The sequence below is a fragment of the Neopelma chrysocephalum genome, unplaced genomic scaffold (assembly GCF_003984885.1).
Source record: "Neopelma chrysocephalum unplaced genomic scaffold, ASM398488v2 Primary Assembly neopelma1_43, whole genome shotgun sequence".
Taxonomy (NCBI): domain Eukaryota; kingdom Metazoa; phylum Chordata; class Aves; order Passeriformes; family Pipridae; genus Neopelma; species Neopelma chrysocephalum.
In genome coordinates, this window is record NW_020897702.1 from 1,330,375 (window position 1) to 1,343,790 (window position 13,416).

Sequence of the window (13,416 nt, forward strand, 5' to 3'; positions counted from 1 at the left end):
TAATTTCAATAGAAATCATTCTGAGGGAAATCTCAGTAAAAGCCAGGATTTTTTAAATGAAAAATAAAATTTGGAGCCCAATAAGTAACATGTTATACAGAAAATTATGCAAAAAAAATTAAAGATGCCATGATCTGTAGATGCTAGAAAAGACTCGAGATTTCAAACAGGCAGATGTAATTTTTTTACCGTTAGCAAACATTCATAAACTCTCTGAGAAATATACCATTATAGGGATACTGGCCTTCTGGATCTGAGATTTGCATGCTAAAAAGGGAAAAAAGTTGAAATTTCCATGGAAAAAGAAGCCAGAAATATTTGGAGAATCATGTTTTCTTCCTTTCCATGCTTACTGAGAAAATCTGGTAAATAAAGGCCTAGCAAGCATTAAGGTCATGAGAAGAAATAATTGATTATTAAGGCAATGGTCAGTACAAAAAGTGAAAGGATTCATCTATTCTGGCTAAGGAGGTTCTTGTGTTAGAAATAAAAAGAAACAAAAATTCTGTGACAGATAAGTATTTTACACAAGGGACCTAAGCAGACAAATGGGAGAAGCTGACAAGCCAGGAATGCAATAGCATTGATAATGAAAACATGAAGGGACAACACGTATTAAAGGTACACACTTGTCATGAAAGAACATAACAGTGATAGATGTGGTATGTAGCAGATATGAGAGACTTTTACTATAAATGTTGTTGTTTTTTTCTTCATCAGCTGTTTGGATGAATTCATCTTGAGGATGGGTAGGGAAAACAAAGTTTAGTCACAATAATATTGGGAAATAATATTGAAATATACATTGAAACAATATGATTTACTTAAACATTAGGACACATATATTTTGTTTTGTCTATATAGATGTCTACCTCTTGGCTAGATATTTTAATTCCTACTACAGGCAGTGCAGGTCTTATTAATAGAGTCAGCTGAGTACAGAGATTTGTATCTCGATTTATCTAGGTTGACATCTTCTGTGGAATAGTTGTATAAACAGTCTTGCAGATGTTTCAGTGTGGAGTAGCCCACTACTGCTCCAGAATGATGTGTCTTGTGCAACCCATATGTTGTATCTGCCGCACATGAATGTCTTGGCCTCTCTAGAACATCTCAGATGGCAACTAAGTTGAGCTCTTTAGCTGCTTAGCTGAATGAATCACTGCATATCAGTGATTGTCTTCACTGTGGCTCTTAAGAGGAGCTCAGTTCATATATTGGTGCTCAAATGTAGATATACTCACATCAGACTAAATCCCATCCATACAGTCAGATATAGATATAAATATAACATTTGCATGGATGAATGTGGCTATAATATTATTAAATTACTGCCAGAAATTGTATCATATGTGATACTTATAAATAAAGACTAAAAACCAAGGGCTAATAATAATAATGATGAGGCACAGATATCAGTGGATGTGATAATTAACGTATTTTATCAGAAAATACTGGATAAAAAGGAAGGAATGCTATTTTAGATTTTTAAAATCTACAAAAACATTTTAGAAAAGCCAGTCAAAAAGCCTACCAGGGTTAATGAATTCATTCACTTCAAATTAAACGTATATATTGCCTAAGTTTTCAGTAAAGATAGAAGCAATAAAATGCAGAACAAAGCAAAAAGTAACTAACATCAGCAAGTGCTTCGAAGAGAAAATGACTAACCAAATCCTAAGGAAAACTCAAAGCGCTGGATGTGCTTAAAATGAGGGAAATGGGTAATCTGTACCTTAGAATTCTGAAAGAACTGGCTTGCTACATCACTGATCTGCAAGTGGTTTTAATAAAGATGTGTTCGTTGTGTGTCCTGGAGTAAAGCACTTTTTTTCAGTTTTAAGATAAAGAGAGAAATAATTGTTGCAAAATTAAACTGAAGCATGGATTTATTAAAAATGTCTCATGGTGGGCAAACCTGTTGACATTCTGTGATGAGACAGTAGCTTTGTTGACACAATAAATATAGTAATCTTATTAATTGTGACCTCTGATAAAGACACCATGTCACATGGGAAGTGACTGATTAATTGAGAAAATGAAAATGAGTAGATTTGTTGAAAGAATAAAGAGCTGGCAAATGGAACATGATAGCAGTGATTAGTGAAGGAGTCTGCTGGGAGAGTACAAGCAGAGTTCTTCCAGGACCAGGTTTAGGAAGAATCTTAATATTTAATGCATGACCTTGATACACAAAGTAGAATTAGATTATGATGTCTCTCTCCTGAAACCAATTATATAATATAATTGGGATTTGGATGTTGTTTAGGAAAAGAAAGACACTGAAGGCTAGATTATTAAAAATGGGAGTAAAATTTAATAGTGTAGACCAAAGGATTTAGGAAATAATAAAGAAATTCGGTTATGAATTGAGAGCTGATACAACTGCAGAGGAACATCTAGGTTTTCTAGCTGATTCCTTGTTGACTGTGAGCCAAGTTCACTTTATTTATCCTAGAAAAATGAATGTTCAAAAAACATGCTCATGTCTTCAGTCTATACATGCTGGGGACAAACACCAGGGAGGAAGAACATTTATCTTAAAACACATTTCAGTACAAGAACAATCAGGTACAAACTGACCTTGAATAATCATAGAATGGTTTCGGTTGGAAGGGACCTTAAAGATCATCTAGTTCCAATGCCCCTGCTGTGGGCAGGGACACTTTCCACTAGATTAGGTTGCTCTGAGTCCCATCGAACCTAAAACACTTCCAGGGATGGGATATCCACAACCTCTCTGGGTAACCTCTTCCAGTGCCTCACAGTAAAGAGTTTCTTCCTAATATCTAATCTAAATCTACTCTCTTTCAGTTTAAAGCCTTTACCCCTGTCACTACATGCCTTTGTAAGACAAAGTCCCTCTCCAGCCTTCTTGTAGGCCCCCTTCAGGTACAGGAAGGAGCTGTAAGGTCTCCATAGAGCTTTCTCTTGTCCAGGCTGAACAAACCCTAACTGTCTCAGCCTGTCTTCAGAGAATAGGTGCTCCAGCTCTGTGATCTTTGTGTCCCTTCTCTGGACTTGATGCAGCAGGTCCACATCCTTCTTGAGGGCCCCAAAGCTGGACGCAGTACTCCAGGTGGGGTCTCAAGAGAGCAGAGCAGAGGACAGTCACTTCCCTCAACCTGCTGGCTGCGCTTCTTATGATGCAGCCCAGGATATGGTTGTCTTTCTGGGCTGCAAGTGAACATTTCCAGATCATGTCAAGCTTTTCATCCACCATCACTCCTAAGTCCTTCTTCTCAGGGCTGCTCTCAATCCATTGTCATCCCAGCCTGTGTTTGTGCTTGGGATTGCCCTGACCCAGCTGCAGGTTCTTGCACTTGGCCTTGTTGAACTTCCTGAGGTTTGCACAGGCCCACCTCTAAAGCCTGTCAAGGTCACTCTGCATGCCATCCCTTCACTTGCTGGTGAAGACATAGGCAATGAAATAATTGAGAACCTCAGCCTTCTCCATGTCCTTGGTAACCCGGTCTCCTGTTTCTTTCTGGAAAGGGCCTGAATTTTCCCTGGACTTCCTATTATCACTAGCATACCTATAGAAGCTTTTCTTGTTGCCCTTGACATCCCTGGCCTGATTTAATTCTATCAGGACATTAGCTTTCCTAACCTGATCCCTGACTGAACAATCTCTGTATTCCTCTTAGGTTACCTGTCTGTGTTTCCACCCTCTCTAGGCTTTCTTTTTGTGATGGAGCTTGTGCAGGAGCTCCTTGTTTGCAGGCCTGCTGGCGTGTCTGCCCAAATTCCTCTTTGTTGGAGTGCATTGTTTCTGAGCTTGGAGGAGGAAACTCTGAGATAAGGAATTTAAAGTCATCTATGCTAGAGGCTTCTATAAGAATGTCTCTACTGGATGGAATGGACCAGTTTATAAAAAGGATTATGAGAAGCAGTTTTCCATGGTAGAAGTGGAGGAGATCCTGCTTGTTTTGCTTCCATTACACAGCAAGCAAAGATTTGGCCAGTGCCAGTAGTCAAAATGGACTACTGCTGTTACCCTAATTTATCCCAATTGCAGGCAAGGTAAATGGCTGAACACCTAAGACAGATAGAGTTCCCACAAAATACTGCTTTCTAGCCAAGTTGGTATGAGTTTGACATCCCACGTGCCTCTTCAGCCAGTTCAGCAGCTCTCTCAGCAAGTGGTTTGAAAATGGATGTGCTGGTAAGATCTGAAATCAGAGAAAATTTTGGTTAGAAGAAGGGAGCAATTCTGACTGGTCACCACAAGGTTACTTTGCTAATCTGTCAAGGAGCAGGAGTGTGGAAAGCTGTACCTGCATCATTTTAACACAGTGGAAATGTAGTGCATAACTAATAATTGTAATATATGGCTAATTGCTTCTGTCTCTGCAGTGTGCCAGCCAGAACCATGAAAACAAAAAGTGCACAAGAACCAAAGAGAATGACAAACATCATAATGCTTAAAAAATAAGGGCTACGGTGATGACATCTTTATACAGAATGGAAATATTTGTAAAGCATTGTTTATTTACTATAACCACAGGGTTCCTTAAAGGAGGTTCTTAAACAGCTGGAAGAAGAGAAGAGTCGTCTCCAGAATCAGCTAAAGGACTATGAACTTAGACTGAAACAGGAAGCAAAGGTTTGTAATCACTGTATGCCTCTAATCTATAAAAGCTATTATGTTGTCTGACAAACAGTGTGTGTGGAACACACAACATAATAGTTCCACAAAATATGTCACTGGAAAAACGTTCTGCTGTATATTGGAGTTTTCCTGTGTGATTCAACTTTTAAAAATTTTGTTTAATGGTAGCCTGTATCTCTTGCTTTAACTGTAGGCTTACCACAAAGCTAATGATGAGCGGCGCATGTACCTCTCAGAGATCTTACAGGTAAGAAAAGCGTGTGACTCAGTAACTTTTAAAAATCATTGCACTTTCTTAATATAGCAACAGCATCTGTTAATGCTGTTAAGTCAAAGTGTTTCATCACTTCATTCATATACCAAATCTGTTACAAAAGCTGCTTTTTAAAAAATGTTAAGAGCTATAAATTGAAAGATTGCTACAGTTTATTAATTTTAAATACTTTTCTTGCTTTTGTATCAATTGGAGTTTCATTGTTCCCTAGGATAGTCAAAGTGCTGTTAGCTGACAAAGCTGAAGCAATTTTCTGATACTTGCTTGCCCATCCATTAGTCACAAGACTGCTGTGCAGTTGAACAGAATAGAAGCAAATTATTAGCAGGAGCGACACCTGCCTTAAGTATCGATTTCTCTTTTTCATATTTCTCCTTTCTTTTTTTAAAGACAAACTAGGCAACCAGTTCAAAATTACTTTACAGCACATATTTTCATTAATTTTGTAAGGTAGGGATAAGACACCTTGTTTTGGTGAAATCACAGGTTAAATTTCATTGCTGCAAATTACGTAATACATAACATTTGATACTACAAACTGGAGGAACCTGCAAGAGAATCTGTAAAGATGTACAGTACTTTTTATTCTGGAAAAGCCCTTAATTCCTGAGTAATGTAAAAGTAATAGCTTAGTGTGACACTCAAGAAGGCTGTCTCTGAATTCCTATCATAGCTAACTGGGGTGAAAGCCTGTAATTAGCAGTGTTTCCATGTGTTTGCACAGTGGGCAACTTATTCTCTTACATGGTTCATTGCTGCTTAGCGAAATCTGAAAGAATTGCTTAAACTGACTGAAACCAAGCATGAAACCAAGAAAAAGCACAGGAAATGCCCATGATAACCGTTAATATCTTTAACAGTGAAACTGAGAACTTCCAGAGGAAGAAGGTAGGAAATAAAAGCTGATTTTATTGCTAAACATGCTAGCAAGCAGAATGCCTATGTTCAGCTCCCTAGAAAAACACTTAAACATGCATAAAACATAGTTCGAAGTGAAGTATATGCACTGGCATGTTGTTTAAATGGAGCAGTGGGGACAGGATTTTGCCCGTGACACTCAAGGTAGTTAGTGCATTATATTTTCAGCAATTAATTATTTACTCATATGATTTCAGAATCATATGAAAGCAAAATAGTAATCTTCAGATTAATATTCCTATCTTTAGTTCTCTGAATGTAAAATAGCCATTCTGAAGCAGTTGCAGAGGAATCCTCTGTAATCTATGGAGAGTGAATCATGTCTAAGGTGCAAACCATCACAGCTTTTTTAGGTCAAGATGAAATTAATTTCCTGGGGACTTTTCTGTTTAGACATCTACCTTTTACATGGCTAATCTGAACATGACAGTAAACCTAACTGCACTGGTGCAGCTTGCCACACTTCAACTACTCTGTGCAGTTTTGAGCACCTCAGTATAGGAAAGGCATCACACTATTAGAGTGTGTCCCAGGGAGGGTGAACAATATGGCAAAAGGCCTCAAGGGCAAGAGTTATGAGGAGATGCTGAGGTCACTTCGCTTGTTCAGCTTGGATGAGAGAAAGCTGAGGGGTGATCTTATTGCTGAGTGGTGACCACATCCATCACAGTATACACCTTCCTCAAGGAGGGCAGCAGAGCGTGAGCTGCTGATCTCCTCTCTGTGGTGACTAGAGATATGACACGAGGAAATGGAATGAAGCAGCATCAGGGGAAGTGCAGACTGAACATTACGAAAAGGTTCTTCATTGCATTGAGAGGGTGGTCAGTCACTGGATCAGGATCCCCAGGGAATTAGTCACAGCACCAAGCCTGTCAGACTGCAAGGAGCATCTGGATGATGCTCTTAGTATAGAGTTTAGTTTTAGGTAGTCCTGCAAGGAGCAGGGAGTTGGACTTGATGATGTAGTTTCCATTCTTAACGGTTTAACCATTCAAAAAGACAACTAATTGACTACAATTTGTTTTGTTTTTCATTCAGGGAAGTATGTTAGAAACATAATGCTTCTTCACTGAAAACATGGAGTTATAGGGAATATCACCGAAAATATGCTGATTGAAATTACATATTCTCTCATCATCCATCTTAATAAATAATGGTATTTTTGCACAGCAAGGGATTTTGGTATGTGTTCAATTACCTAAATCAACATGGCATCAGTATAATATGTGCTTAAAATACTTTAGGTCAGTAAGGCTGTAGTACGTCAAAACTAGTTTGGAAATATTTACTTCCTTAACTGTGATTGTGGTTAGGATTTAACTTGTTTTGTAAAAATTTGGTTATTACAGACCTCAGCTCCACTTAAAATTGTTGAAAGGCAAAAACCAGATGCTCTGACTGGCAAGGGAGAAAAACAGATACTGAGGTAAATTTCCTTTATATTTCCTGTTTTCTGATTTATTATATGTTTTAAACATTGCAAATTTCTGCTCATGGTAAATATCACTAAGCATAATCCCACTGACAAAGTATTGCTCTTAACATAATTTTTGATACTGTTTTTCAATCAGTTTTACTGAATATTAAATATCTTGCAATGTTGAAAATACATATATTTAAATGGCCTTTTTAAATCTTAAAATACTTCTGATGATTTTTCTTTTTAACCTGTGTTTGAAATGGATATTTTTTTTTATATTACTGCAGAGTTGAGAGTAATAAGTATACCCTTTAGTACATTAACAGTAAATCAATTAAATAAGTGCCTTGCTAGGTCCTTTTTAGCCGATGGATTGTAAAGTTTTTTGTGGGTGATAGTGTGAGTGATTTTAGATGTCAACATACAAAGGCTTCATTGTTTAACAGATTTCTCTTTAGTTGTATGGGTTAGAAATATAAATTTGAAGAGTCCACCTGCTCTGAGATATATAGAAATAAAATTAATTTCTGATTGTAATGCTTGTGGATAAGCTCGAAATTGGAGGAGATTTATTTTTTACCTGAACTAGAAATGTTAAGAATATAAAGTATGAAGAATATAGGGAATCATATCAAAAGTTTGTTGAACCCGGTAACCTTCCTCCAGTGCCCAAAAGCAGATACCTACAAAAGTGTGTAAGCAAGCAGATATAATATTTGCTTTTGGAACTCTCCCAAATACTTTGTATTGAGAGACTTCTTAAGCTAGTATGGTTTCTATGTATTTAGTATCTCACATTAAATACCCTTACACAAACCCACTTACCCATATTATTAAAGTGAGCATACACAGTATATATTGGCATCATCTGAAAATGTAACAAGTAAATTATGAGCATGAAATTGTGTGAACATGTTTGCCTCCCAGCTTTGTCCTCTCATTCCATGTAAGCACAGAATCACAGGATGTTGTAAATCGGAACAGTGAACTTTCATGCTCCAGAAGAGGATATTAGTAGAATATGAATTAATGTAATGCAGTGTGAATTCAATTCTGTAACTGAAGCTTCTCCATATAGAAAAAGCACTGTGGGATACTGAAGTGCCCCATATGCCAGAGTGTCGCTTCTGGCCCCAGTAATATTTAATGTGGTTCATATGGAGAAGATTAGAAAGCTAGAACCAGGAGAATTCACTGCCTGTGCATTGAAATTAAATATCATCAGCCAGATACTGAGATTTGCTGAGAGTTAGCACTGACCTGTGATTATGTTGGGGTTTTTTACAATCTATTTTAGTAGAGCATTACTACCCTGAAATTATACAACAGTGTGTTTCTGTAATTGTCTTTGTATCAAACAAAAGAAAATGAAGTGTAAAATAAAATAAAGTGTCCTGTAACTGCCGGTCTCAGAAGATGTGTATTATTACAAATATCCCTTTTCAATCCATTTTACCTAAGAGGTTTTCTTTTTTAACTATTCAAAGTACATTAAACCGTAAAGATAATTGTTCATCTTTTAAGTTGTTCTTAGTATAAAAGGACCTAATTTGCAAAGGGTTTCCTTTTATAACCAGTGACTTAGAACTTTCAGGACAAACTTTGATCTTTGTTGGCAAAATGGATGTAGGAATGGGGATTTGACATAGTTTGTATTTTAAGGAAATACTAGAATGTAAGTATACACTCCTTGATCATCACAAGGAAACCACAGCCATTGTCATATTATGCCCTTATTGATTTACAGCCTGAGGGTTGTTTGTTGAAGCTGACATTAATGAGAACTAATTTCGTTAAATAAGAGAAAACCTGCATGATTGAAATTAAGCATATTCTTGAGAATAATTTGAAGATTTTCTGTCCAGAGTACTTATTTCACCTCTGTTGCCCATTCACAAAATGCCTGCATTGGATCTCAAACCATACTAAGAAACTATGGTTAAAGTTTGTTTTAGCTATAGGTACAGGTATGGAAAGCCCAACCTGTATATTAAAGCAACATTGAACACATTTTTTAGTAGTTATTGTGAACACTAATTGTTGATGCGTTCAGTTCAGTAGAGGTGCTTTTTATGGTTATTCAGAGGACAAGAAGATAGGCTAGCTGAGGGTTGGGAAGAACACAGATGTCCTGATGGCTCATATCTCTGATGCAATGTGAGCAGCCAATTTATTGTCATTCTGAGCCCTCTCTTATACTGAGGCATATAGTGGGGCTTATTAGCTCGGTTTCAACACTGCATTGCTGCAGCTACCTGGCTTTTTAGTCTGTAAGTCCAGCTGGTTTTGACTGAAAGAGGTTTTGTGCCTAATGAATTCCACATGGACATTTTCTGTCTGCTTCATCAAGCCATACAGTGATCTACAGATTAATCAACTGATTTTGAGTAATCAACTAATTTGAATCTAAACAATCGATTATTGAGCATACATGGGGACTTGGGTTCTGATGTTCCAGCTGTGAGTAGAACCATCTCCATATCTGTATGGGCACAGTTCTCCCTTCAAGACCAAGACCACTTGTCAGAGCTGGAACAAAGGATCTGTCAGGAAGACTAGTGATCCCTAGGGATGACTTTGTTGGCTCTTTGCCTGTAAATTTGAAACTTGCACAGATCACATCATCACAGCTTCTACCACATATCTGACTATCATGATGAATATAATGATTTGATGTTGTGATATATTTTCCCTGAAAATGCCTTTACTTGAGAAAGACACTGAAGCTCTGTATTATTATTGTCACTGGAGTATGTAAAGTGCTGTCTGTCCTCTCGAGTAATGAACAGGAAGAGAAACAGAGGTACGTTGCCCAGGAGCAGAGATGCATGCTGCTTGGTCATGAGCGTAATCCTTCCAGTTTGAGGAAGAACCATTCTTTCCCTGGAGAATTGTTTACATTTCCACTGACTTCTTAGACGATCAAGATGAAGCCCTAGTAGGTTTCATGTAGATGGTGTATGTATTCATGATGAGTACCACTTCAGAAGTCTGCTGGAAGCATTTCCTATGGGCATTTCTTACAGTCATGGGCTTGAGAGCCTGGGTCTCCAGAGTGGAATACCTGCACTGTAATTACATCTACATGAAGTGTTTTTCCATTTTCTGACGGGGATTCTTTAACTGACAAAAAAGCCTCCTTAGGCAGGTATCATCCTCTTAGTGCCCATGTTTAGTATTCTGTTCATGTTCTTCAAATGCCATCACTTATGTAACAGGAAGTAGTCAGGAATCATGAGATGAAGATTGAGTTTGTATGCAGAATAATTAGATGCTCTGCTAACCTGCGAACCCAGAAATATACTTGTTTTTTTCTATCTCAAGTTTATTAATTCATGATAGTAATCAGATATGCAAATATAAAAAGCATGCACATTTCTAGCAGTTAAAGCTTACAGGGAATGTGACACTTGATGACTAACTTAACCCATTTTATTTCAGAGGGAGATACAGTGTTCCAGGAAACCCGAAGATGGTTAGTCCTCGAAAACGGTCAATTAAAAAGACTGTAGGAGTGAACAAGCTTCCACAACTAAAGCACTGATATAATGTTACTGCCAAGAATTTCCAGTCACTTTTAAAAATAATTAAAAGTTTCTAAATTGAAAATGAAAGTATTAGTGCCTTATTGTAATGCCAGAACAAGATTGGCATGTCTTCTTGGCAGCCTTAATGTAAGTGTGCCTCTGTCTAATGGAATTTTTCTTCTAGTTGCCATCTTTCCACTGATGATCTCTGATCCTTTCCATTCTGCTTCACATCAGTGTGAGGATGTTAGAATATTTGGAGAATATTTAATGTCTTTATACACTATGTAGACCCTTAAGCTCTGCACAGCAACCATGGAAAACAAACAAGCCTCTAGCAATTTTGACCTCTCAACCAAGAAGAAGAAAAAGGCAGACTGATGTAACCTATTGTCTCAAATATAACCTTTTTAAAAACTGGCTTGCCACAGATCCTGTGTTGACCCCCACTTTCTGTCTGCATGGTTCAGAAGCACAGCACCATTTCCAGCTACTTTAGGCAGTAGTAATGGGTAGACATAACAGAAAAATTGAGCACTTTTTATTAAGGATTCTTCAGAGCCTATCTTATCAAGAGGTTGTTTCTTTTAAACACTATATCCATGTTATTTTTCCTGATATTGGTATGTTGCTCTTTGAAATTAGAACTCTCAGATGAACTCTTGTATCCACAGTCTGGGTTCCATAAAAATCTCTTGTATTCTTCAGTGGCACTGATCCCTGTACTTTTAGAGTCCAAAATTGTGCCAGCCCTAAAATTCATCTCTTCAGTGATAATAGAGCTACTTAGTCTTTTCATTCTTAAGCATGCAATTATTGTTGCAGTTTTATTACCTACATTTTAGTCATTAAACTTCAGCAGAAATTTTTCAAGTGGCAACAGGAAAAAAGTTTTGGTAATGAAGCTTCAAGCCTCTGGGTTACATCTTAAGAGCTCTCGGCAGAGCAAATGTGATTGCTTGACTGCTCTTTATTATTTTAAGAGCATCCCTAGCTCTTTGCAGTATGAAAGCTTTTTGCCTCTTTAAGAGCAGTACTAATAGTTCTTTATTACTGGCAGCATTAAAGTGTTGCTGTAATTAAAGTCATCCAAAAAGACCAAGGGTGTCATTCTGAAATGCAGAGGGAAAAGACCTGCAGCCTATTCAGTATGGAAACCCCATTTTTTTCTCTTACATAGTATGAAATTTATTACAAATATTTCTAATGTTGCCATAATGTACCTGGTATCATTCTTTCATAAGCAGGGTGATCTGCCTGGCCAGTTTTTTTCCTCACAGCATAGCACAGCTGATTAGGTTAGCACTCTTCTGTTCCTGTTTTCCGCCTGGAAAATTTCCAAAGGTTGATTGTGCTGGCATTTGTCTTTGTGGATAAGAAAAGGGGAAAAATCACCATAATGGTCCTATTGGCATAAAAGACAAGGGACATCTGCAGTAGTAAAGAAGATTGAGTTCTTGGATTCATGAAGCAGACATTTACTGCTGCTGAATCAAATGTTAGTTAATGCACTCAAGTCTGGACCTTGTAGAACCTCAGAATAGGTGGAAATGTTGCACAAATATGGCAGAATAGCATTTATTCACAGCAGGAGACTTGGATGCTTCCCTCATGTGTGGTCGGCACTGAGGACTTAAAAAGAGACTTTTTTTGAAGCCTAAAAAGAGACATTTATTGGTAAAGTTTGGTACAGTAATGACCTAAGGAGAAGAGCAGACTATATCCTATTTAGTCCTTGTTTCAGCTTGCCAGGAGCAATCTCGGGATTTGAAACTCAGTAGTATGATAATTAAGCACTAAAACATTCTAATTCTAATTCAACTTCCAGCTGTAATGTTTGCTGTGCAAAATGGTTATAGTTCTGTACTCTTACTTCGAATTACTTGGCATTTCATTTTCTTTCTGCCTTTCTGAAAATAAGGACAAACCTGATGATTAAGTTTGACAACTCCCCTTTCTTTGCAACAGCAAATGAAGTTTTTAGTTTCAGAAATGCTGTGTTGTCTCTTTGGACCTGAATAAAACTTTTACACTTCTAGCTATCCCCAACCATGTAGGAATTTTTTGTTTAGTTTGGTGGTTTTGGGTGGATAACTGTTTTGAAATTCCTGGATTTATCTGTGTGGGCTTTTCTTACTGCTATTGTATTGTCCTGTGAAATGCGGTTTGTTGCCATTTATTTACACAATGAACAGTTACATAGCTTTATACAATATCTTCTATACGAATATTTCAGCACATTTAGGATTAATTAATCCTTCAAAGCATAGTATGTATTATTATTTTAGGCATAGAAGACAGAATCACAGGGTTAGGTTTATTTAAAGTAGATATAAGGGTGTAGTGATGTCGGGTTTTCCCCTGATCTCACAACAGCAGGATTTTTTGTAAAGTTGCCGACCACTGCAAGGTAAATCCAGTCTCCTCTAAAGTCTCTGTGCATCATACATGAAACTGAAGGAATCTGAAAGCAAAAATGGGAAACTGAATTGCTGACAGCTGTGGTCAGTGATCAAATGGAGCTAAATATCAGAGGAAGACAGGATCAGAGGTGAAGGTTTGAGTCTGGCCAAACTTCTTTCTGCAGCATAGAATGTAATGGGATTCCAGATATACTGGTTGTAGCCTGTAAGTGCCGTTAATAAGTGTACTGGGAAATTCG

At 37.5% G+C, this 13,416-nt stretch overlaps 1 protein-coding gene across 1 annotated transcript in view; it reads left to right on the forward strand.

The window, feature by feature from the left end:
• The window catches only part of LOC113964912 (coiled-coil domain-containing protein 169-like), a 30,770-nt gene extending 17,974 nt beyond the window's left edge, over positions 1-12,796 (forward strand). The window contains exons 6-9 of the mRNA XM_027677696.1: positions 4,508-4,606; positions 4,806-4,859; positions 7,157-7,233; positions 10,669-12,796. Coding sequence (XP_027533497.1) covers positions 4,508-4,606; positions 4,806-4,859; positions 7,157-7,233; positions 10,669-10,771 — 333 coding nt within the window. The 3' untranslated portion in view covers positions 10,772-12,796. The remainder of the gene's footprint in view (positions 1-4,507; positions 4,607-4,805; positions 4,860-7,156; positions 7,234-10,668) is intronic.
• The last annotated feature ends 620 nt before the right edge of the window (positions 12,797-13,416 follow it).